The sequence below is a fragment of the Rhipicephalus microplus genome, chromosome X (genome assembly GCF_043290135.1).
Source record: "Rhipicephalus microplus isolate Deutch F79 chromosome X, USDA_Rmic, whole genome shotgun sequence".
In the NCBI taxonomy this organism is placed as follows: Eukaryota; Metazoa; Arthropoda; class Arachnida; order Ixodida; family Ixodidae; genus Rhipicephalus; species Rhipicephalus microplus.
The window spans coordinates 234,143,123-234,167,624 of NC_134710.1; the positions used below are offsets into that span (position 1 = coordinate 234,143,123).

At 46.3% G+C, this 24,502-nt stretch overlaps 1 protein-coding gene across 3 annotated transcripts in view; it reads left to right on the forward strand.

The window, feature by feature from the left end:
• Positions 1–24,502, forward strand: part of Pcl (polycomb protein Pcl) — a 135,133-nt gene that overhangs the window by 68,109 nt on the left and 42,522 nt on the right. For all 3 annotated transcript variants that reach the window (XM_075878805.1, XM_037435919.2, XM_037435920.2), the window contains 2 exons: positions 14,010–14,050; positions 18,181–18,257. In XM_075878805.1, the coding sequence (XP_075734920.1) occupies positions 14,010–14,050; positions 18,181–18,257 (118 nt within the window). The remainder of the gene's footprint in view (positions 1–14,009; positions 14,051–18,180; positions 18,258–24,502) is intronic.

The window sequence follows — 24,502 nt, forward strand, 5'->3', positions numbered from 1 at the left end:
TGATAGTGGATAACTCTTTCTTCTGAATGTAAACGCGAAAGGATACATTCACCCATGGAACACAAAGTTTACTGACGTTCCAGTACCTGATGCGTGACGTAAGCAGCGAAAGTACATTGTCAGAAGCGTCTTATCACTCCTGCTCAGCGTATGTACAGTTGTCTATATCTGGATTCGAGGTGCAGGCATGATGCAAGCTTCTTTTAGCCGAGCATTTTATAGTCGAACCTACTCGCAAAATCCGGTGTTGGCGGTGTTGTCTATCCGGTGTTGCGCATGCTCGCGTCTCGTGCCAACTGTCGTTCTCCCCACTCTCTCGCCTCGCAAGGCTGACGCAGGCAGCGTCTGCTATTAAAAACTGACTGCTCGTGCAGCACAATCGTTCACTGACCACTCCATATATCTAAGCACTGGATTGGACGTTCGGATTTCAGTCAAGGCCGTCTTTATTTGGCTTTCGCTTGACTTGATGCTTTGGTTGACTCGAGTAGATGCGATGGAAGCAACAGTGCCTTCATCCAGTAGTGGGGCACAGCTCAACAGTGTGCCAGCACTTGTTGAAGGCAACGCTGCGCCCCTTTCATTCAATAAATATTAATAATAAAGACGAAGTGGCAATTAAGCATTCCCAAACATTCACGTGATATCCCCATCATTTCGTGACTCGTGTGGCCCCCCGTGGGAAGATGCAGGTTTTTTTTTTTGTCCAGAACGCACGAGTTTAAAAGTCTTTTTGGCGGTCTGTAGATTCCGCATGTTCAGCGTGGGCAGTTGAGGCCACGCGTTGTTTCGTGGCATCATATATGTGTTGTTTAACTCTTTTCTTGAAATCACGAGTTTCACCGAGTTACTGGTTATCACAGTTGTGGCAGCCTATGGCGTAAACAAGACTGACCCCCGTATTCACAAGCGCTCCTCGACTCAACTTTCACCCTTCACTTGACAGAGTTGAACACTGCGCCGCTGCTCGGCAGAAAAGGACGCTGCGCTACTCAAGAATCGCAGAACATTATCGCAGATAGGCAGTAATTTGGTGTGCCTATAGACGATGCTCCCATCGGCTTTCTCAAGTGAAAGTGAAACGTTGAGCGAAGGGTCGTTCTATGATATGGGGGTAAGGAAATTTCTGCTCTGCAAATTGTCCTTCACATTGGCTAAAGCATTCCTTGGCTTTCATGTTGCTACATCCACTATTTTGATGTTTGTTGCTTCTACATATCACACAGCATATCTGACTTTTGAACCACACCTTTACTCACGTCTATAAATTTATGCATGTTTGTCTTCGCAACGATTTTTTCTCGGCTTGAAGGCCACTTGGTTTGTCTAGGCTAGAACCATCATAAGCAGAAGCGTGCTGGGCTACTCGTGTCTTTTATTATTAGTAGTAATAATATTATTATTATTGTTAATAATATTGGTAGTACCACACCAAACGTCCTCAGCTGCATATTGCTGGTAGCTCGTGCTTCAAGGGTAGCAGTTAGGTAACTTTAGCTAAATTTTTTATCTCAGTTTCGTGAGATTGTGTAAATAAATCTGCAATTATTACTGTCACTGTCACGTCCGCAGCAGAGTACTTAAATCAAGGTAATGTGCCAGCATTCGTGATTCTTCTGTGGAATCGAGGAAGCTGTTGCACCTTGACAGATTCAGTCCTGCAACCACATATTCAAACGTCGGCACTATAAACGCTGTCCCCAGCTTTTCTTGCACTTCAAGTATCAAAGACCAGAGACACAAAATACAAACATGCATCTGCTCATCGTAAAAATAAAAAAAGAAAGGAAATTTTACAGTACGGCTCTGTTTTTGAATCGTCGTTACTCGTTGTTAAGGCAAAGTACACAGCATACCCGAGTAGTAGTTATTATTTTTTTTGCTGAAAAGTATACTTTGGAGGTGCGCAAATTAGGCGGCAACACAAATCAGTAGTAAATACAGCAATCTAGGTCGAATCAGATCTGATCCAATCCACATCCTAAATAGTTGAGTCAGTAAATACTGCTGTTCACGTCGATCTAATTCAATTCAATCCACATCTTAAGAGGCGTGGGCTACAGCCATTATAGTAAAATAGATTATACTCTAGTGACAGAACCGATCAGGTTCCCGTGCCCTCATTATACACGGATGCTGCGAGATGGCACCACTTCCGCGTTTTCTAGCAGCTTTGACTGCAATGTCGGACTATGCAAGCTTCTTCAAACTTTCATCTGCGGTTACTTTTAACTTGTGTGTTTGCTTCCTGGTTCTTCCAATATTAAACAGCTGACTTGCCACTGCCTGGCTCAGGGGTTTTATTTTGGTCAGATATACATGTTTTTTACACATTTACCACAAGCACTCAGAACATTCTCATTGCGTCTGGTATTATGTTTACTTATATGAAGCGCCTGTTTTTTTTTTTTTTACCACACGAATGTTTGTTTTTCGTGCAGTTTTCTATGGAAACGTAGCAGTCATAGAATTCGCTTTTAATCGTCATATAAAACATGGAAAAGTCGTGGAATTTAGAAATATCAAATTGGTAGATACCCTGCTAGAGGAAGGCTTTCTGGAATTGACCAAGACTCTTGCACTACTGGTGGAAACAGCATGACATACTGCTCGCTGAGAATCTGATGTGTCTCATATTGTATAAGCTATAGACTGTAAAGATATCATTGTTTACTAACAAATGATGGCATATTTTCCGTGAATGTTAATTTCCTAATGGGTTTTCAAAGTTATTTCTGCCTTATCAATTTTCGATCTTGTGTCAAATAGTAAAATTCTCTAGTTGAATTCCGTACGAATGTTGTGACAAAATTTCCTCCATATATATATGATAAATACTTTATTCATTATATGTAAGAAAAATGAGCTGTGTTAGTCCACTCAATGAAAATTAAAAAGTAATATTTAGGTTATTTGATATGTGCTTGATATGAACAGGTAAGGCTGTTAGTAACTGGACATGTACTTAGTTGAGATTTTTTGTAAATGGAAACAGCTGCTTTCAGTTTACCAGTGCATTTGGTTATTAGAGTAATGAAGTAAGGTAGTAGCATGTTGCCAAGTTTTTTTTAGCAAAATGGTTAGACAGACCAAATAACAAACTGTTTGCACAAATTGGGAAAACAAATGTACATATGTGGTGCTAAAAGCGAGGCATTGTAAGTGAATAGTATACAGTTTTCGAACATTTGTTGTAGTACATGCCATGCATTGAATCAGTAACTGGTGCATCGCATTTCAAAGTAAACTGGTGTGCCCAAATAAAGACGGAGACATAGGAAGACCAAACAGGGACAGGCCCAAAATTTCAACTGACTTTCATTTTTTGTCACCCTTCAAATATATGTATGTATGTATATATATATATATATGTATATATATATATTATGAGGAAGAGCTTTATTCGAGACGAGCTCGAGCTGGCACACACTGATGATGATATCTATAGATGAGGAAATTATACAAATAATGATGACACGTCCCATTGATAAAGAAGAGTCGGTGACCTTGCTCACACTAATTCCTCGTCACGCCGGAAGCGGCCTCCTGGCCGTGCGAGAGACAATATTAGGAATTGCGTCGGGTGTACAGTTTTAGCCGAGAAACGTGCACAATTTCTGTCCCACGGCAACGGTGGTCGGAGGGAGCGTTAAGTGGTGAGATACGGTAATTAACGGGGGACGTTTGTTCAATCACCGTATAAGGCCCTATAAAACGACTGAGGAATTTTTCCCATAAGCCGGGCACACGCACGGGAGTCCACAGAAGAACTTCGTCTCCTGGGGAAAAGGTGACAGCACGGTGTGTTGAGTCGTAGCGAGACTTGCAAGCTTCCTGAGAGATGCCGGTGTTGATTCGGGCCAGATGATGGCAGTGCTCGAGGCGAGACAAAAATTGTGTGGATAAAGGGCTTGCTGAGGTAGCAGGAGTCGAAAGGAAGGAGACGTCCAGAGTTACACTTAGAGAGCGGCCATAGACCAGAAAATAGGGAGAAAAGCCGGTGGTGCGTTGCGTAGCTGTATTGTAGGCGAACGTTACGAATGGCAAAATGGCGGCCCAGTTCGTGGGGTCTGGGTCAACGTACATGGAAATCATGTTCGAGAGGGTACGATGAAAGCGTTCCGTCAAGCCATTTGTTTGAGGATGATAAGTAGAAGTTGTTTTGAGGATGGTGTGTAGAACCTCAGCAACAATAGAGGAAAGAAAGACCTTGCCGCTTCCACTGAGCAGAACACGTAGAGCTCCATGGCGTAAAATTGTTACGCAGAAAAAAATCAGCTACTTCAGTGGCTGTACCAGAGTGCAGTGAGGCGGTTTCCGCGTAACGAGTGAGATGGTCAACAGCCGTTACAATCCAACGATTTCCATTGGATGTCACCGAAAAAGGGCCGTACAAGTCTATCCTGACAACTTCGAATGGCAAAGCGGGACAAGGAAGAGGTTGGAGAAAGCCAGAAGGAGCAGTAGTGGGTCGTTTCCGCCGTTGACATAAGGAACACGAAGAAACATATTTGGCAATCGCGGATGAGAGGCCAGGCCAGGTGAACCGACTGCGTATTTTGTCGTACGTTTTGTGATAGCCGAGATGCCCAGCAGCAGGATCATCGTGAAATGTCTCAAGAACGTGACGTTGTAGACAACGTGGTATAATGGGTACCCATTTGTTTCCTTCAACGTGGTAAATATAGCGATGTAAAACACCATCGTGAAGCTTGAATTGTTTCAGTTGTCGGCGAAGTCGGGCGTTCGGGGGAGTGGATGTACCTCCTAAGCGTGCTATTATGGAGGGGCAGTAAGGGTCAACGCGTTGATGCGACACAAGGGTTTCTTAGAAAGGCTGCCGGATCTTAGCCAACTGAGACCTGCGATGGGTAATGCTGCGGTGGAAATTGGTGACGATAGGCTATTACGGTTGGGTAGAGGGCTGCGAGAGAGAGCATCAGCATCTTGGTGCTTCTTACCAGACCTGTAGACGACATCAAAGTTGTGCTCTTGTAAACGAAGCACCCAGCGGCCAGGATGACCCGATAAGTTTTTTAGCGACGAAAGCCAGCACAATGCGTTGTGGTCGGTGACGACTGAGAAGTGGCGGCTGTGGAGGTATGGACGAAATTTTTGTACCACCGATACAACAGCAAGGCACTCTTGTTCGGTTATTGTATAAATTTTCTCGGCAGCAGTCAAAGCACGACTGGCGTAAGCGATGACAGGTTCGCGTGCGGTGTTGTCACGCTGCAGTAGAACGGCACCGAGACCATGACCACTGGCGTCAGTGTGAAGAATTGTGGGTGCACCTGGATCGAAATGACATAGTACCGGGTCGGATGTCAGGGCTTGCTTCAACGCCAGGAAAGCCTTTTCACAGTCTTCGGACCAGATGAATGCCGTGTTACTTGCGAGCAGTTGATGGAGCGGAGAGGCAAGCCTTGCGAAATTGCGTATGAAGCGCCCAAAGTAGGATGCCAAGCCGAGAAAACTGCGCAGGTCTTTTTGACGCAAAGGACGGGGAAACTCGAGGACGGCGGCAAGCTTTTCAGGATCCGGTCGAATACCGTCTTTGCTGACGAAGTGCCCTAGAACCTTGATCGTCTTGCTTGCGAAGCTGCATTTTTTCGTATTCAGCTGTAAACCAGCTTTTGCAAGGCAATCTAGGACTTCTTCAAGACGTTGTAGATGTTGCGAAAAGGTAGACGAAAACACTATGATGTCGTCTAGGTAGCATAAGCAGGTTTTCCACTTCAGGCCACGCAGTACGCTGTCGATCATACGTTCGAAGGTAGCAGGCGCGTTACAAAGTCCGAAAGGCATTACGTTGAATTCATATAGCCCATCTGAGGTGGTAAAAGCCGTCTTCTCTTTGTCAGATTCGGACAATGATATTTGCCAGTAGCCCGATCGCAGGTCAAGGCTCGAAAAATACTTTGCGCTATGCAACGAATCTAGTGCGTCATCAATTCATGGGAGAGGGTAAATATCTTTGCGCGTTATTTTGTTCAGTGGCCGGTAATCAACGCAAAAACGTACCGTTCCGTCTTTCTTTTGCACCAACGCAACTGGCGAGGACCACGGACTCGAGGAAGGACGCGTGATATTTCGTTGAAGCATGTCTGATACGTTTTCCTCGATTATCTTCCTTTCTGCGAGAAACACGCGGTATGGGCGCCGGTGAATTATTCGGGAGCCGTCAGTCTGAATTCGGTGAGTCGCAGAAGTTGTCATACCAAGGACAGCGGAATGAACGTCAAACAAAGGGCAATGTCTATTCAATAAATTCAGCAATTCTTGACTCTGGGCTGCTGTCAAATCAGGGCTTATCGTCACCGATAAAGGAGTGGGAGAGTTGAGTGGCGGCGTGCTTGGCTCTGGTAGGTCTTCTTGACTTGGAAGGGCAACAATTGCAACGGCATGCGGGTCAATAGCGCATGTGACTGTTGATCCACAGGGCAACAATAAGGGTTCGGGGGTCTGATTTAACGCAGTAATAAAAGCAGACCCTTCAGAAAAACGAACAAGGCCTGGAATGATCAGAATGCCTCGATGTACCGTGTGGCCATAACGTAGTAGAAGCACGTCGCCATCCACAATGTTGCTGCAATCAACGCTAATTACTTCTTCTCGAGGTGGCCAAAGAACATAATCTGAAGTGGTGACGAGACGAATGCGCTGTTTGGGTTCCGATACAGAAGAGTCAGTGGGATTGAGGTGGATGAGGCGCTGACGACAAGATATAGAAGCGCGTGCAGACAACAGAAAATCCCACCCCAAAATGAGTTCGTGGGTGCACTCACGGAGAACTGCAACGGCAATATGATGACGAATACCGTCTATGAAAACACGAACTGTACACTGGGCGAGTGGACGACAAATGGCGTTCGTCGCAGCACGCAGAGACGGGCCCGAGTAAGGTGTTGTTACTTTGCGGAGACGGGAGCAAAGGTCAGAGCGAATAATGGAAATAGCAGCGCCAGTATCCACTAGAACGCGTATACCTTCGACTAACACCGTTAACAAGTTTGATGGTCTGTCTGGAGGAATTGCTGGCTGTCCGGTGAATACAGTTTCCCCTCCTAAAACTGCATTGGGGAGTTTTCCGAGTGGGCATTCAGAACATTGGAGGCGGGTCGCAGAAGTGACACGGAACGGCGATTGGGAGATGGTGAGCGGCGGCGAGACTCACGGGAGTTCACAGGCAGACCACTACTGTAAGGTGGAGAGGGCGAACGCTGAAAAGAAGACCGGTAAGGCGTGCTTGGTAGTTCATGAGTGGACTGAAGCGTCCGCGTTCCTCTGGAGCGTAGCCACGTTGCTCGTCCTGTTGACGCCTTCGACAAAAGCGAGATATATGACCCCTATAGCCGCAATAATAACAGATTGGGCGTTGAGGACGCGGCATGGCGTAATACGGCTGTGGGCGCATCGGTGGTGACACTGACGCCACAGGTACATGGCCACCTGGTGTAGACGCTGGGATAGTGGTGGGTGCTGAGAGCGCCGCGACTTCTGCGTACGTTGGTACCTGACGAGGTCTGGATTCGGCGGAGCAAGGTGAATGTGACGCAGATGCGATCTCTTGCCTAATGATGTCCCGCAAGTTGGTTGGAGCTGAGGCTAAAGTAGACGATGGGGCGCAGGAAGAGCAGCGCCCATGAAGCTCCTCACGAACGATGTCGCGGACTAGGGCACGGATGTTGAGGGCAGCAGGAAGACGAATGTCCGAGGCATCATGGCAAAGACGAAAAGACTGAAGTTCTTCTAGTCTCTGGCAAATGGTGACGACATCTTGAGTCGTGGTAGGGTTTTGCGACGCAAGGGCGTTAAATGCGATGGTATTTATGCCTTTGATAATATGGCGTATTTGTTTGCTTTGAGGCATAGCTGAATTTACACGCTTGCACAAGGCAAGAACATCCTCAATGTACGAGGTGTATGATTCACCCGCCAGCTAGATGCGTTCAGCAAGCTTCTTTGTTGCTGCTTCGGCGCGAACACTGGGGGAACCGAAAATCTGACGGAGCTGCCGTGCGAATGTGTCCCAGTCGGGAAGATCTTAGAGGTGGTTCCAAAACCAGGTTTTGGCAACACCAGTTAGGTAGAAAGGGACCGCACGCAACTTGTGTAGAGTGTCCCACTTGTTCAACTCTCTTACGAGGTCGTAGGTGTGTAGCCATTCTTCAACGTCATCCCCTTTGAGACCCGAGAATACTGGCGGATCACGCTAGTGGCTGTGGATGGCCAGGGTCGACGGCGGAGGCTACACTGGCTGGTGGTGTTGGATGGACCAGGATTGTCTTGCACAGACGACGACCCGAGCGGAGCTTCAGTGGAAACGTGCGAGAGGACTTGGGGATCGAGAAGCACCGTCCACCACTTATGAGGAAGAGCTTTATTCGAGGCGAGCTCGAGCTGGCACGCACTGATGATGATATCTACAGATGAGGAAATCATACAAATGATGATGACACGTCCAATTGATAAAGAAGAGTCGGTGACTGCGCTCACACTAAATATATATACATGACTGCGCTCACAATATTTATACAGTCAACTGCCGATTTTTCGGACCCTCTAGGGAGTGAAAAACCGTCCGAAAATTCGGACAGTCCGAAGAAATGAATGCAAGCAAAAAAATAAACGCATTTTGCTTATATTTCTCAATGCAAGCGAAAAACGCACCATTCCATTAATATTTCTCAGATCAAGAGGGTCAAGGTAGAAGTACCAGACTTCCAGAACTCTGCCAAAGCATCAGTGGGGTGGCTCTGAAAAGAGCCGTTAAAAAAATGCATGCAGCCGACAGCGGGTGCCGTCTGGGCAGCCCGTGTTAGAGCTGCAGTGGCTTTAAAAACTTGTTGATCCTTGTTTTAACGGCGTTCCGCTTGCATATGATCACATTCGCCTCGATCTGAGCAAGGTTCATGTCATCACACACACCTATGACAGCGTCATCAATGCTCGCATTAATTTGCCGGTCGTAGGTGGCGCAGGCGTTGGTTCCTCTTTTTCGACATCGGAGTTGTCTGAATCCGCCATAACCTGACTATTTCGTCGTTGGTTAGCTCTGCGCAGAAGTCGAGCTCGTTGTCAGCATCGACGAACCGCTCAAAAGTTATTTCCGTGGGCATGGAAGCACCAGCAGAGCAGAGGTCGTTGATAATATCGTCCATGAGAGGGCACAACTCAGTCACGCTGTCGCTTTCTTCAGGCAAGTCTGTTGTCTCTGTGTCAAGTATGAAGCCCGCGTTGCTAAAGCAGTTGCGAAGTGTGTCTTGCGTTACTGCCTTCCATGCGTCCACAAGCATTCCAACAGCAGACCGAAGGTCAACGCTGTAGCCTTTCCCGTTTTCCGAGCACAGCACCATGCGGTTGAGTATACGTGAACAGTACAAAAGTTGATGATTATGGACAACGCCTTGGTCCGTTGGTAGGAGGATCGCAGTCGTGTTGGGCGGCATGAATTCCAACTGGATAGCCTTCAACTTATTGATGTGACCATGAGCAGCGCAGTTGTCAACGAAGAGCAGAACACGTCTGTTCTGTTGTTCAAACTTCCTGTCCAACCTGCGGACGTAACTCTCGAACAACTGCTGCGTTACCCATGCCTTTTTGTTGGCTTCGTATAACACTGGCAGCGTTGCCCCTTTAAAACACCTCGGGCTCTTCGACTTCCCGATTACTAACAGAGGAAGTTTCTTGCTGCCAGACATGTTGCTGCCGACAAAAACGGTCAGCCGTTTTTTGGTATGCTTGCCATCATGGCATGTGTCACCAGCAAAAGCGAGTGTTCTTTCCGGCAGCAGCTTGTAAAACAAGCAAGTTTCGTCACAGTTGAGAATGTTGTTAGCAGAGAACTGCTGCAACAAAGACTGGAGTTTCCACTGCGGTACTGCGCAATAACTGCACTGTCAACAACGCCGCTTTCGCCACACATCTTGTTGAACTTGAGGTCATTCCGATTCTTAAAATTTCTCAGCCGATCATCACTAAACTTAAAATCCGTAATGTCCATTTGAAGCGCGAGAGTTTCCGATTTTTGCTTCAAGATGCAGCCCGAGACTGGCAACCGCTTGGCAATCGTCGAATTAAGCCACACGACGAGAACGTCCTCAAGCTTTGGGTGAACACCTTGGCTTGCATTCATTTTTTGGGCACTAGACGGTTTTTCGGCCGCTTCCAAGATCTTGTCTTTGTTCCTCAGGAAATTGGAAACTGCTTGGAAATGCCAAACTCCTTGCTTATGTTAGCCTGCGATCGTCCACTCTTCGCTAACTTGATAATGGCGGCTTTCTTCTCCATCGTTAACCGACGGTACTGTTTTTCGCGCTTCGATGCCATCAGCGAGGACGACGAAGGCGGAGTTGGGGCCATCGCAGGCAAGCGATATCTTCACGATGTGAACAAAGGAGTTTGCTATCGAGTGTCGAAGCACCTAGGCTTAGCGTTGCAGAGCACACTTCACACGATCGCACAACCATGCACTAGGAGGAGGAGGAGGAAGAAAGTTTAAGCGGAAAGACAGGGAGGTTAGCCAATTCTTAGACCGGCTGGCTATCCTGTGCTGGGGAAAGGGGTGAGGGGAATAAAAGGCTAGACAAACACCATATGGGCTGCGTAAACAAAATGGCACGACGGCAAGCGACGGTGCCTCGGGTACTCCGGAGGTGGCGCTGGTAAACATTCAAGATAGCCAGCGTGGCCAGACCAAATAGGTGTGTGACGGTTAGTTCTAGTTCGAAGTGCTGAAACGCCTTGCGAAAGTGCTGCTCGGGAAGCCAGAGTGGCACGCACGAGCACAAGTGCTAAAGCGAAAGGAACTTTATTGGCGCCAAAAAATTTCCGAGTGGATAATTTCGATTGTCAGCAAAGCACCCTTGCACGATAAACACGGCCAGTGTTAGGAATCTCGGAGGCCAGGTGTGTTTCTCCGCTAACGATCAACGACTCCAAGCAACAGATGCCGCCACAGTAGATCGGCGCGCTCATTTATGGGATCGTAATCGCGTGTGACACAGTTGTGGTGGTTTCCACTGGAGGTCAATGGTGGTTTCCAACTTTCCGTCGCGTCAAAAAGTCCGGAAAATTGGACTCCGGGGGGTTCGACACGTCCGAAATTTCAGACTTCCTTATACATTGATTCTATGAGGCTCGTGGCAGTGCCGCAAAGATGTCCGAATTATCGGGCATGTCCGAAAATTTGGGTGTCCGAAAAATCGGCAGTTGACTGTATATACACTCGTGAAATCGTGGAACAGAACTGTGCAAGCAAGAAATGGTCACGAGCGAACAGATTACAAGAATACACGCAAAAATTTATACTCGCTATCAAATAAATCGACGCAGAGGTTCTGTGTAATGCTAAAGCAACCTGTTCCATCATGAATCCTGGTCTGCATCACAGGAGGTGTCCATAAGTGATGCCTTATATGCATCCTATTTCCCACTACGTCGGAAAGATAGCGAGTAGGCACGGTGTGCCGATAGTGTTTTTCGCCCCACGTAACCTGGCTGGGCTTTGTCCCAGCCAGGTTACGGTGAGAAAAAACTCTGCGATTGTGGGTCTGAAGTATGCAAAATATGTAAGGCATCGTCTGTGAAATAGCACTGTCATGTGGGAAATCTTACATAGGCCAAACGGCACACTGCGTGAATGATCATGCAAGGGAACATGAGCTTTCAATTAGAAGTAATGAAAATGCGCATTTGCCTGTGCATTGTCAAGAATGCATGTGCTCACTGATTTTTGGAAAGAATAAGCTATTGGGCAGGAGCAGTGATACCAGAGCCCGCAAACAGATGGAGGCCTTTGCATATCTGCGAGAGGCAATGATTGTGGTAGCAACACGTCTGTGTCTTTATTTGATAGTGAGAATAAGATTTTTGTGTGCCTTGTTGTAACATGTTTGTTCGTGACCATTTGACCACTTTTTGCTTGCACATGTCTGTTTCGCAAGTATGTATTTGAAGGATGATGAAAAATAAAAGTCAATTGAAAGTTTGTGCCTGTCCCTGTTTTTATTTGTGCACACCAGTTTACCTTGAAGTATAAACCGACTCGCCCAGCTGCAAGTTTTATTAGTGCATCACAGTTTTAACAGAAGTGGCGTAGAACAGATTCATTGGGTACAGTTGTGGCTTGCATGGGGCCCCTATAAGTGCTGTTATTTTATGTATGAACAGAAATAAGCAGTGCTAAGCTTTAAAAGAGCCATTCTCAAATTAAATACAAAGATTTTCATTTGAACTTCCAACTGTTTCAACACCTCTCTTTTTATTTTTATTTACCATCCATCTTTCTTTCCTTTTCTTTCTTTTTTTGTCAGAAGCTTGTTTATAAAATTTATTCTGCAAGTTAAATGTAAAACCACAAAGAGCTCTGATTTTCAGGAAACATGTGCATTCACTGTGCTATTAAGTACAGTAGTTCGTGGTGGTACAAATACCAAAAACGAGCAGAATTCATATCACAATCGCCTCTGAGATCTGGCTGCACTGACTGCCTGCTATGCTGGCATTCAAATTTTGGATGCCATATACAGCCTGCCTCATTAGGCTGAATTCTAAATGCACAAATGAATTGCAGAATCAACCCTGAATTGTCAAAAAATGCCTGGCTCTTGAAGCATCAGTGCTAAAAGGTCAAAGGAGTTACAGTCGACTCTCGTTAATTCAGACTCGAAGGGACCTCTGAATTTTGTTTGAATATTGAGAAGTTCTCAGATAGATGACTCTGAGTGAGGTGACACTGCACATTATAATTACACGGCTTTGATTTTATCACATCTAAATATTTTTTAAAGTGTTTTTAAACCCTAATTGCATGCAATGAATGGAAAGCACACGAGTAAGTTCCACAAGTTTATTGCCGATTTACTGCTGATCAGACCTTCTAAACAAATTGTGAATTGCCAACTGCTTCGTTGCTATAGGTATGTGCCTTCAGCATAAAGCTGTCTATACGATTTGAGAAGCATCACAATTTACCATGCGTGGGCTTCACTTCAAACATTTGTTTACTTGCAAAGCCTTGATCCTTGACGGCCTCAGGTGCTTATTTTTTATTGTTAGACTGTTGAGATTATATAGGCAAAGCACACGAATTCTTAAATACAGTGGGAAAGCAGCAGATATTCGGTATGGACCTGCAAACAGTATGAATTAACCAAATGATGGAGTTTCAATTAAGTGGTTTTTAAATACATTGAAAGAATAGAGGGCCGACCAAAAAATTGAATTTTGTTTGAATTAACTGAAAGTATGACTTATTAGAGTTTGAATTATCGTGAGTCTACTGTACATAGAATTAATTTTTAAGGACAAATACACTATCGCATCATGATTGTCTGAAGTTTCGTTTGTTTTGTTTCATCACATGTTTGTATCATTAGTCATCTGGGTGCTTTCTGTGACCAGATAGGCTGTGTAGCAGTGGCCCATGGAGCTGTTCATTGTGTGGGTACACCTTTTATGTATCCTTTATTGTAAGTGATGGCCTGGCAGAAATGTAATTTAAACATTTTTGTGTCTGCATTGTGCTATGTGAAGAACTGAGACTGGTATAAGCTGCTGTTTCAGAAAAGTCACTGACTTTTTTGTCCTTAGAATTCACACAGAAGCGGAATTTTGTAGTACATTTTGTTTATTAGCGTGTTTGAAAGTAATATTTGCTGACTTTCTCCAGAGAAAATTGTAACTCTGCATATGTTGTAAGGATGCAATTTGTATATATACTCTTCGCAGCAGAATTATGTCATCTCCATCACTGCTACAATAAAATGCACTCATTGAGTTTGCTATAATCACATTGCAGTTGCAATAAATTTAGCTTTTGGTTTGATGTTACAAAACATGGTCTGTACACATAGTTATTTAATTTGGATGCAATACGTGCACCATCTAACCCAACTACAATGCTAACAAGGTAGTGGCTTTGCTGGAAGTCTATGCATTTTTTTTCTTAATTACTGTTTTGATTTGTTGCTTTCTGTGATTAAAAGAAAGGCCTCTTTATTCAGGTGCCCGGGTACAAATGTTCAAGCTTGGTTTTCCATATAATGTAAGTTCCTTCAAACTGTGCCTACAAAATCTTGTTCTTTTCGATGTTAATTTTTTAAAAAAAGAAGTCTCGAATTTTGAAGCGTGCTGCAATGAAATGGCATAATTTTTGTGTTATTACAACTGTTAGTATTCTTCTTTTGTGAAACTGCAAAAGAGTCTAGTTATTGTGCACCTTGTCGCCTTTCAACAAACCAGGAATATTCCATGTGAGGTCTCCTAATGGTAATTTTCTATTCCTTGCATCAAATAAGGTATGCGTAACAGTTTTAAATGTGAAGGAAAGTAGAGTAACCTGTGGTAAAATGAAAACAGTGGAAAGAAAAGTGCACATCATCACTTTGAAAATGTGTCTAGTATTATATTTGATGCTGTATACTTTATTAAATTTAAATGTGTGTAATGTTACATGTGACTCGGGTACAAATTTACTGACAGTATATTTGTGCATTGTGCAGCGTGACCAATGAGGTAATGACCAAGGAACTATAACTGCTTAGTACTCTTCATTGTCCACGGTACAACTGCCCTGAGGCAGCTGTTATGTGCTGAGGTTCTATATTAGTTGCAATACATCTCTGCCTTCAATGTTCTTCAAAACTTTGTTTAGAGGGAAGTGTTCTACATTTGATAGTATACAATAAAGGGGCTCAGGAATACCAATGTGCTGGTTCAAGGCCCCATCAGGAAGATTTGCAAGTCTGCCTGTCACCATAATCTTGGAAGTCTTCTAAATAATATAAGACAAAAGCAGTACCTATTTTAAGCAAGCTTCTCGCATACAAAATCAGCCATTCTGAAGTCGCTGTGATCTAATACTTGTAAGCCGTTAAGATGTAGCACAAAAGCAGAAATTTACTGCTTCTGCTTGTATGCTTCATAGCAATGCAATTATATTTTACAAAAGGTGTGCTGTCAGAGCAGACTTAAAAAAATAGTACATGCTCACATCCCCTCCTCCTTCCTTTGTGTTGTCTTTGTCTGCGGGATATTTTAAAATTCTTACTACATATCAACAAATAGCGCAAGTATGTGGTAGTACATTCTGTCAGTTGCGGTTGCCATGACAACAGCTTATCACATAGCTAAGAAACTTAAATTTGGGCAGATTACTCCAAGAACTTTGCACCCATGGAAGACCGGCCATTCAGTTGTGTTTTTTTTTTAAACGATGCTAATAAAAATGTTAAAATGTTGTTAATAAAAATGCCAGGATAGTAAGGTTCGTGTAATTTTCACTTACAAACTCTACATCAAGGTAGAAATCCTTGCCGCAGCTTAAATGAGACTGATTTAACTAATTTAACAAAAACTCCTGACTTAGAAGCTTTTAATTATTTACTCGAGGGTATTTGTTTACAATAGAAAACCGTAGTACATCACAATTTATCGCATACTTGTTTTTTAGGAATAACTGAAGTAGCACTAAAGATATTTATTACCAAATTTTAAAGGTCATATCAAAACTAATCATGCCTGGTGCACAGAAGACTGTTGATGTTCAATTGAAACTGCCCGTGACAAAGAAGTGGTGAAATTTGAATGAAAGCCTGTGCCAAGTGCCAAGTCATTCACTTGGCACAGGTAGTTCCAGCTTGATGTGACAGAGAGGCTGTGCTTACTGCGTGCCAGACACAGTCAGTTTCGGTATCACCCTTAAAAATTGATGATTAATATTTTGAATTGTGTGCAACTTTTGTGATCTCTAAGAAATGGGTAGGCCATAAATTGGCATGCGCTACAACTTTCTGATAAAACTGTTCTAACGTCAGTGATTTGAAATTAATAAGGACATTTTGGTAATTAGTTGCATAAGCTTTATGTTAGTTTCAGCGAAGGATTTCCACCTCAAAATAGTTGGTATGTGAAAATTACAGTAATCTGACTGTCAGACAGAACAACACCCTGCTGGCTTCATTGTCCAAGTCCGTGATAAAACTTTCATTAAAATATTTATTGTCTTAAAAAGGATGCCCCATATAAAACAAATTGAGGAATGAGGTGCGTAATTGCTAATCCAGCATACTGATGCAGCCGCTTCTCTTTCCCAGTGACAGGAGTGGCACAGCTGCGCCATTTGCCCCACTGTGCACCAAACTTGTTTACGTGCACCATCCTGCGCCGAACCACCCTTGCTGCGGCATACTCTCATTCTCAGTGCCGTACTGCTCCGCAGCAGCAGAATTTAGCCACAAGATGCGAAAGCTATCAGGCGTCATGCCAGAAAACGTGGCCCAAAACATCATCTTTTTGGTTTCATCTGAAAGTTTTGGTTGCGAAAAGGCTGTGATCTTTTTAGCAGCAACCATGAACTTTGATTTTAAGGACGCGGTCGCGATCACGGCAGGCGTCGGCATGAATGGCTTGTGAACCCTCTACGTGCTCTACGGGCTACGCTCTAAACTGGAAGTGACTTTGAGAAAAGCATTTTTCCCTGGCGTGGCTGTTCTCTCTTGCACCACTGTTTTCTAGGGTTACATGATATTGGATCTAAAAGTTGGCTGCTAGCGCTACAATTTGTTGCTATCACATTCATTATTTCCCCCTTAAAGTTAAACTGTCTTTTTTATAACCTGATGACAGCGTTAAAAAAAAATAATGAAAGTAACATTGCTCTAAAGAAGTGGAGGTGGTGTCCGGTTCCCGGAACAGCCTAGTGAAGACAGGTGCACATGACTGCTCAAGAGCGCATGCTCGTATTCTCGCTCATTTGGCCGCTCTCAATCATCGACTGCGCATATAACGCTTGCGCGTTCATGTTTTAAAAAGTGGGTGGCTGTACATGACTGAAGATGTCACAGTTGCACGGCAAGGGCAACACAGTGAATGCGATAGAAGCAAATTGTAATGTTATATGAAGTGAGGCTGGCAACTAACAGTTTTGGATCCGATTTTGCGTAACTGTGATAAATGCTGGCATATGAGAATGCGGCCACCTGAAGGAGATCAACACATTTCAGACAGTCTTTTTACGATGAGAGTGCAGCATGAAAAAGTGTATGCGAGCGGCCTGCTGAAGCTGCCGAGCTAGCGTGTGTGCCAACCATCGCGATCACGTTACGAAACATGACAGCAACATACCGCTGCTCTGAGTGTTCTAGCTCTAAACTTGCTCGAAAAGGCCCTCCTGGCTTTTCCAAGCTTAATCTCAAACATCTTTCTGGCTGCTCCAAGCCTGCTACAAAAATCACATTGGCCTGCTCTCAGGACTGCTCCCGAAACCATCTACCCTGTTCACCCAGTGCAATGAGTAAGCAGAATGACGTGACTCATAAATTGTAAAAAAAAAGAGAAATTATTTGATTTACAGCTACATGCCACATTCAGTGCACGCCATGGTTGGACATCTACTGTAGCCTAGCATTCAAAAACATCATGCTAGAAAATTGTCTGGCCTGCTTCCTGTTGCCAAGTACTTTTTCTGCGTTTTAAAATTGGTGCCATGAAAGGCGAAAAAAGATGTGAAATGTGCACAAAACAGGCAAAGGCATACACATGATTTGCATGTTTTCTCACCTTTAGCACCACAGATTTCAAACACAGAAAACTAATTAGGGATGATATTTTTGAATGCAATGTACATTGTGATCTGAAAAAAAATTTTAGTTATGCAACCTATTGCAATTGTCTTGGCAATTAATGTTTGAACAGGTTATCAAATGTTGACCAAAAATGATCAATGTGTGTGTGTGTGTGTGTGTATGTGTGTGTGTGTCTATACACACCCACACACACACACACATGTGCGTGTGTGTGTGTCTGTGCACCCAATAGCAACCATATTGGTCATATCTTTCTTTGCAAAGTAATTCAATTCAGTTCTATAGAGTTCCTCAAGGTAGCGGAAGGGTAAGGTCATATCTTTGTAACATTTTAAAGTTTGGCTCAAGTTACTTGAAGCACACCGTATTTGCTGGTGCAATATACATAGCCGGTAGTGTAACAGGCAGAGCGGCTTTTTTCTTGCATCCCTGTATTTCATTAGTATTCATTGGAAGATTAGTTTTATAAATACTGAAAGGCAGAGTTAGCCTTTTCCATGGTTAAAATTGAAAGAACAAATTGCCTCAAACAGGTTTTCTTTTCTCTTCAGCAGACACAGTCATTGACTGAATTGTCTTTAATGTGCAGATGAATACGTTGCAGTGGGATGATCAACACAAGGTGAACACCAAGAAGTGCTATTGTTATTGTGGAGGACCGGGCCAGTGAGTATGCTTGTCTTCTAATAGAGCTGGTTGCCTTGTGCTCGAGGTGTTTTTTTGCAGTTTGCATCATTGATTGGCAGAGTTGATCACATTTCCCTTGGCACACGCAGCGTGAAGGAATGATGGGCTTTGTAAATGTAGCATCGTTTCCCACTACTATTCATAGGGTGTATGCAGCTTTGTTTCCGAGAATTCTCTTCTGATTGAAAGGTTTATGACATACAAGGAAAAATAATCAGCGTCATGTAAATTTTATGTTAACAGAGCAAATAAAGCTTGTCACTACAGTGTAGACCGCTTATAACGTAAGTCACGGGAGTTCTAAAAATCCGCCCCCGCAGGGGCGCCTGCGCAAGTAGGCGTTTGGTGTGTAGCGACACCACGGACCCGAGCTAACGGGGGAGTTTCTACTCCCTCCCACGCCTAGCCGTGCGTGGCTTTGCCGTGTCCGGGGAAAAGGGGATCCTGGGGGTTGAGCTGACGCTGGGTGATTGGACCTTTAAGGCCCCCCGGCAGAGGCAACGCACCCCTTTGGCCCTGGCTTCACGTAGACGGCACCCCCGGATTGACCCGCCCGGGGGGAATCGGCAGTCGCTTTTTCCTGCCTCCCCCTCACATCTTCGTCTTTTCTTTTACTTCAAATCTTTCCTGTCCTCTACTCTTTTCCGTTGACTTCCGTGTTTCCTGGCGGCAAGGGTTAACCCTCTGTGGCTATCCTACCTTGGATACACCATATTCGGTTATAGTGGTGATGTACAGCTGGCGTCTGCAGGTCCTGTGCTTACAGACCCTGCAGCGTCCCCTTGTAGGACTCCATGGTGGGTGGCTGGCGCCGCTGCCGAAAACAAACCTTTTCTTATGGATAGTTCCTTCCCCCCACTCCCTGATCGCCCTCAGAAAAGAGGGCGCACCGATGAAGTATTCCAGTTTTTTAGTCACCAGAGAGTATCCTTTCCCCGATTCCACGTTATCCACGCTGACACACCCGGCAAATCAGTGAGAATAATTTCACCTTTTCTTGTTTGAAAGTCTTTGACAGAAATCTTTAGCCCAGGATATAAAGCATCGAGAATGGCAAGTGGTGACCTCCTGTTGGAGCTCCGCGACCAGAAACAGTATCAAAAATTGTCTAATCTAGTGAAATTCGGAGATACCAAATTAATAGTAACCCCACATCGAACCATGAACACCAGCCGTGGCGTTGTTTCAGATGATGACCTGTTAGGGCTTACGGAGGCTGAACTCCTGGAGGATTTTAGCGAACAGAATGTCATCAACGTGAAGCGAATTAGGATGAGGCGTGATGGCAAAGAAATCCAGACTAAGCACCTGATACTCTCCTTCAATTCAAGTCTACTGCCCGACTCCGTTGAGGCTGGGTATATCAGGCTTCAAGTGAGGCCATATATACCAAACCCTCTCCGATGTTTCAAATGCCAGCGGTTCGGCCACAGTTCACCAAACTGCCGAGGCCGCCTAACTTGCGCGAAATGCAGTGCTGAAGAACACACATCAGATGCCTGTGAAAACTCTCTTCACTGTGCGAACTGTAATGGGGAGCATGCCGCGTACTCGTGGTCATGCCCATGCTGGAAAAAAGAAAAGGAAATTGTCACAATTAAGGTAAAACAAAACATTTCATTTAGGGAGGCACGAAGGCAGGTGTCTTGCCTACCAGAAACCAGCTTTGCCGAAGTGGCGCGTCAGGGGGCAGCGCCACGACGGCCCCCGGCACCTGTCTGGCACACGCGTAGTGAGCCAGCGCTGACGCTATCCGCCCCCTCGGCGGTTGCAGCCAGTGCTGCTCCGCCATCCAAGAAAGACTCACCAACCTCCGGGCTGGAGGCCGCCAAGGTCTCGTCTTTTGAGGCGAGGCCCTCAATACAAATGCAGCGCTCGCAAGAGCGCGTGTCCAGCGCCTCGCAAGAGGCAATGGAAACAACACCGAGCATGAGGGCGCAGCCAGCGCCTAAGGATCAGCGCGACTCCGTCGACCGATCCAAAAAGAAAAATCTCGTGTCATGGCCCCTGGAAAGGGTCCGTGAGCTAACTTTCTATCCTTGAGCACACAGCACAAAACACATCTAAAATGGATACACAGATTTTACAGTGGAATGTGAGAGGACTTCTCCATAACCTGGATGATATTAAAGAACTTCTTAATAAACATACTCCAAAGGTGCTGTGTGTTCAGGAAACACATCTCAAGTCCACACAAACCAACTTTCTAAAGCTATATGCCATCTTCCGCAAAGACCGTGACGACGCTGCTGCTTCGTTGGGCGGTGTCGCTATAATAGTTGATAAAGGTGTTGCCTGTAAGCAATTAAACCTCCGAACTTCTCTTGAAGCAGTTGCTGTCCGAGCAGTGCTGTTCGGGAAGCTACCAACAATTACCTCTATTTACATTTCCCCGTGCTATCAACTTTCGAAGACACAATTTCAAAGCTTCATTGATGAACTTCCTCCGCCATATATAGTCGTTGGTGATCTAAATGCACATAATCCCCTATGGGGCGACTTCCGTTTAGATGCGCGAGGACGCCTAATAGAACACTTTCTGTTTTCGTCAGGTGCATGTTTACTAAACAAAAAAGAACCAACGTATTATAGCACTACACACAACACATACTCTTCTATAGACCTGAGTGTGAGGAAAGGACTTAAAGACGCCGAGGAACGGCAAACCAAAACGGAAGAAGACGAGCGGAGGGCAGGTGGCACGAAGGCGACAACAAGAAATGAAGAAGAGAAGAAGAAGGCACGTGCGATTACGAGGCAACTGTGCGCCAATCAGCTGATGACCAGTGGTGGCCCATAGAGGTGGCGTGGCACGATTGGGCCACGTGCGACCATTACGTGGCAGTAGGCTGATTGGCTGGGGACGAGCCGGAGCAGCGACAGACGGGAGACAGCGGGCCGAAGCGTCGGACGCAGGCGATCCAGGTTCCAGCCAGGGAACGCGGCTGTCCACGCTACTGTCGTCCAACTACCAGCTGGGGCGGCATTGCCCGCACGAGTACTGCATCTCGGGGCGCGGCCTAGCCTGCTGTTCTCTTCCTTGCCGAGGGCATCGCGGATCTCGGTGAGGCGTCTCCGCGGTCAGCCGTTCAACACAGCGATGAACGTGGCCTGGCTAATGGTCACGGTTGCGTCGAGCATCGCGTCTCGGCGCACGCTCTTCGCTGGACGGGCTGGCCATTCCCCGCATGGAGCATCGCATCTTCGATGCGGGTTGACTGCTCAGTAGTCGCACCCATGCCATCAAGCGCCGGTGTCACCAGAGCGTCGCACTTCGGCAAGGGACGAGTGAGATGTTCTGCCGGGCGAGACGCGGGCGTGTGTACGGAGGACCATGGAGCCGGGCGAGGATTCAGAGTGGCCGAGGATTCAGATGCCAGGGAGTTGCTGGCTGAATCGAGGATCACCGAGCGGTGCCGAGCCGTACCGAGCGACGCGCCAGCCTCGGAAGTGGGCCACGAGCTCACGAGCTGTGCACTCGAGGGTACCTGGCTGTGCCCTGGCCAAAGAGAGGAACGCCGGTGAGTGAGCTGCCGCTCTGCAGCTGTAGCGAGCAGCATTTCAGCACAGCACAGACGGGGCTGTGCTGGCCAGAACCCGCACGTGGAACCGCTACGCCCGGGCGGTAATCAAGAGCTTGGAAACGAGGTCCGAGGTCACGCTGGTCCAGGCATCTCCGCCACCGCAGCTGGAGGGTTGAGGCCAGGAAGGCAGAGGAGCGGTGCGCCGCTCGAGAGGACGAGTGCCTGGGAGCGTTCCTGAGCCGGACGTGGGACCCCTACGTGTCGGCCAGGTCGAGCTCCGGTGTGTCCAGTCGAGGTCGAGTTCGTCGGCCTGTACAAGGTGCAAGGACAGGGCCTGCTGAACGGCTCCTGCCTGGGTGCAGTGGCCGGGAGCGGGTTCGTGGGCGAGGCCTACCGGGCGTGGTCCTCGGGAGCCGTGGCCTGACCCTGGACCTTATGAGTTGCGACCCTGACTGCTGGGTTGGTCGCGACGTCCGATTCAACGGCGCTGCACACGGTAGCGCATCCGTGTGCGGTCAGCCGTTCCAGCCGTGCCACCTTTGCCCTCGCGCACGTCGACGACCGCATCATGTCGGGACGACGGGGACCCAAACTGCGACGTTCCCATTCCTGGACCAGGAAGTGCACAAGACCGAAAAGAACAAGGTGTGCCTGTACAAGTAGGTGTTTCCGCCGCACCTGCCGCACCCGACGCTGGCCTTCATCAGGCTGCTGCAGCTGCTTGGGGGCGTGTTCCCCGCGCAGGAGGCGCAGAGCCATTGGTTCGCGCAGCTCATCAACAAGAAAGTGTCACTTCCTTCTCTAGTGTGCAATATAAAGCTTCTTTTGGTCGCATCAATTGTTGATGTTAATCCTTTTTCGTCCGCTGTCATATGGTGGTTTTGGGACGTTAAACCCCACAAATCAATTTTTCGTCCGCTATCGACAAACATAGTGACGAACGTCCTTTAACCACTACACTGAGTATTGTCTCGAGTGCTATAATTCCATATCTGGAGTGGTTCGTTCTCAAGAACCCTTTTGGGAGTGACCACTTCCCAATTATGTTAATGTTAACAAAAGAAGATACATGCTCGCCTGACTTTCCTCGCTGGAACACCAAGTTAGCCAACTGGGAACTGTTTCGAGAAATTACATTTTTAGACGGAGATGAGATTGCTGATTTTACTATAGACGATGGTGTAGCATACCTAACAGGTTTTATTATTGACGCTGCAGGGAAATGTATCAAGCAAACCAAGGGAATGACCAATAAACGTCGCATTTCATGGTGGAACGACGATTGTTGGAAAGCGCGCAATAGACAAAATAAAGCTTGGAGACTACTCCGAAATTACCCAACGGCTGAAAACCTCAACAATTTCAAACAGGTTAAGTTCCAAGCCAGAAGAACGCGTCGTCTTGCAAAGAAAGAAAGTTGGAATAGATACATCTCCGGTATAAATTCTTACACCGACGAAAGGAAGGTTTGGAATAGGGTAAACAAGTTAATGGGTCGGGAGTCACACCCCCTACCTTTGGTAAGTAGCCGAGGGGAGAGCCTGGAGGAGCAGGCGGACTGCCTAGGCGAACACTTTGAATACGTCTCAAGTGCATCGCACTACACAGAAACGCTCTTAAGATTCAAAGAACGCAAAGAGCGGCAACCCCCTTAAATCTAAACATCCATCCAGGGAGGCTTACAACTGCCCGTTTTCATTAGCTGAACTTAAGGCATCTCTTGTGTACTGCAACAACTCGGCGCCAGGTGGCGATCGTATAACGTACGAAATGATCAAGTATCTTCACCCAGAAGCACTAAAAACGCTCCTAACCCTCTTCAATACCATGTGGGAAGCTGGATATATTCCATTGTCATGGAAAGAAGCGATAGTCATCCCGGTACTTAAACAAGGCAAAGACCCGTCCTTGGCCGCCAGCTACAGGCCAATAGCGTTAACAAGCTGTTTATGCAAACTCTATGAGAAAATGTTAAACCGGCGCTTAACCCACTTCCTAGAAAGTAACAGTATACTAGAACCCCTTCAGTGTGGTTTCAGAGAGGGGAGGTCGACAATAGACCACCTTGTTCGCATAGAGACATACATCAGAGATGCATTTATTCATAGGCAGTTTGTACTTTCGGTATTAGACCTGGAGAAAGCGTACGATACCACATGGCGATTCGGGATCCTACGCGATCTTGCCGCCATGGGCATCCATGGGAACATGCTAAACACAATTAAAAGTTATCTGTCTAACCGAACCTTTCGCCCCGCAGGGGCGCCTGCGCAGGTAGGCGTTTGGTGTGTAGCGACACCACGGACCCGAGCTAACGGGGGAGTTTCTACTCCCTCCCACGCCTAGCCGTGCGTGGCTTTGCCGTGTCCGGGGAAAAGGGGATCCTGGGGGTTGAGCCGACGCTGGGTGATTGGACCTTTAAGGCCCCCCGGCAGAGGCAACACACCCCTTTGGCCCCGGCACCTCTGGGCTGACCCACCCAGGGGAAATCGGCAGTCGCCTTTTCCTATCTCTCTCTCCCTATATCTTCGTCTTTTGTTCTCACTTTACATCTTTCCTGTCTTCTCCTCACTTCATTTTACTTCCCGTTTTTCCTGGCGGCAAGGGTTAACCTTGTGTGGCTATCCAAACTAGGGTAAACCATATTGGGTTATAGTAACTGCGTACTGCTGGCGTTGCGCAGACATGCCCACATGCTCT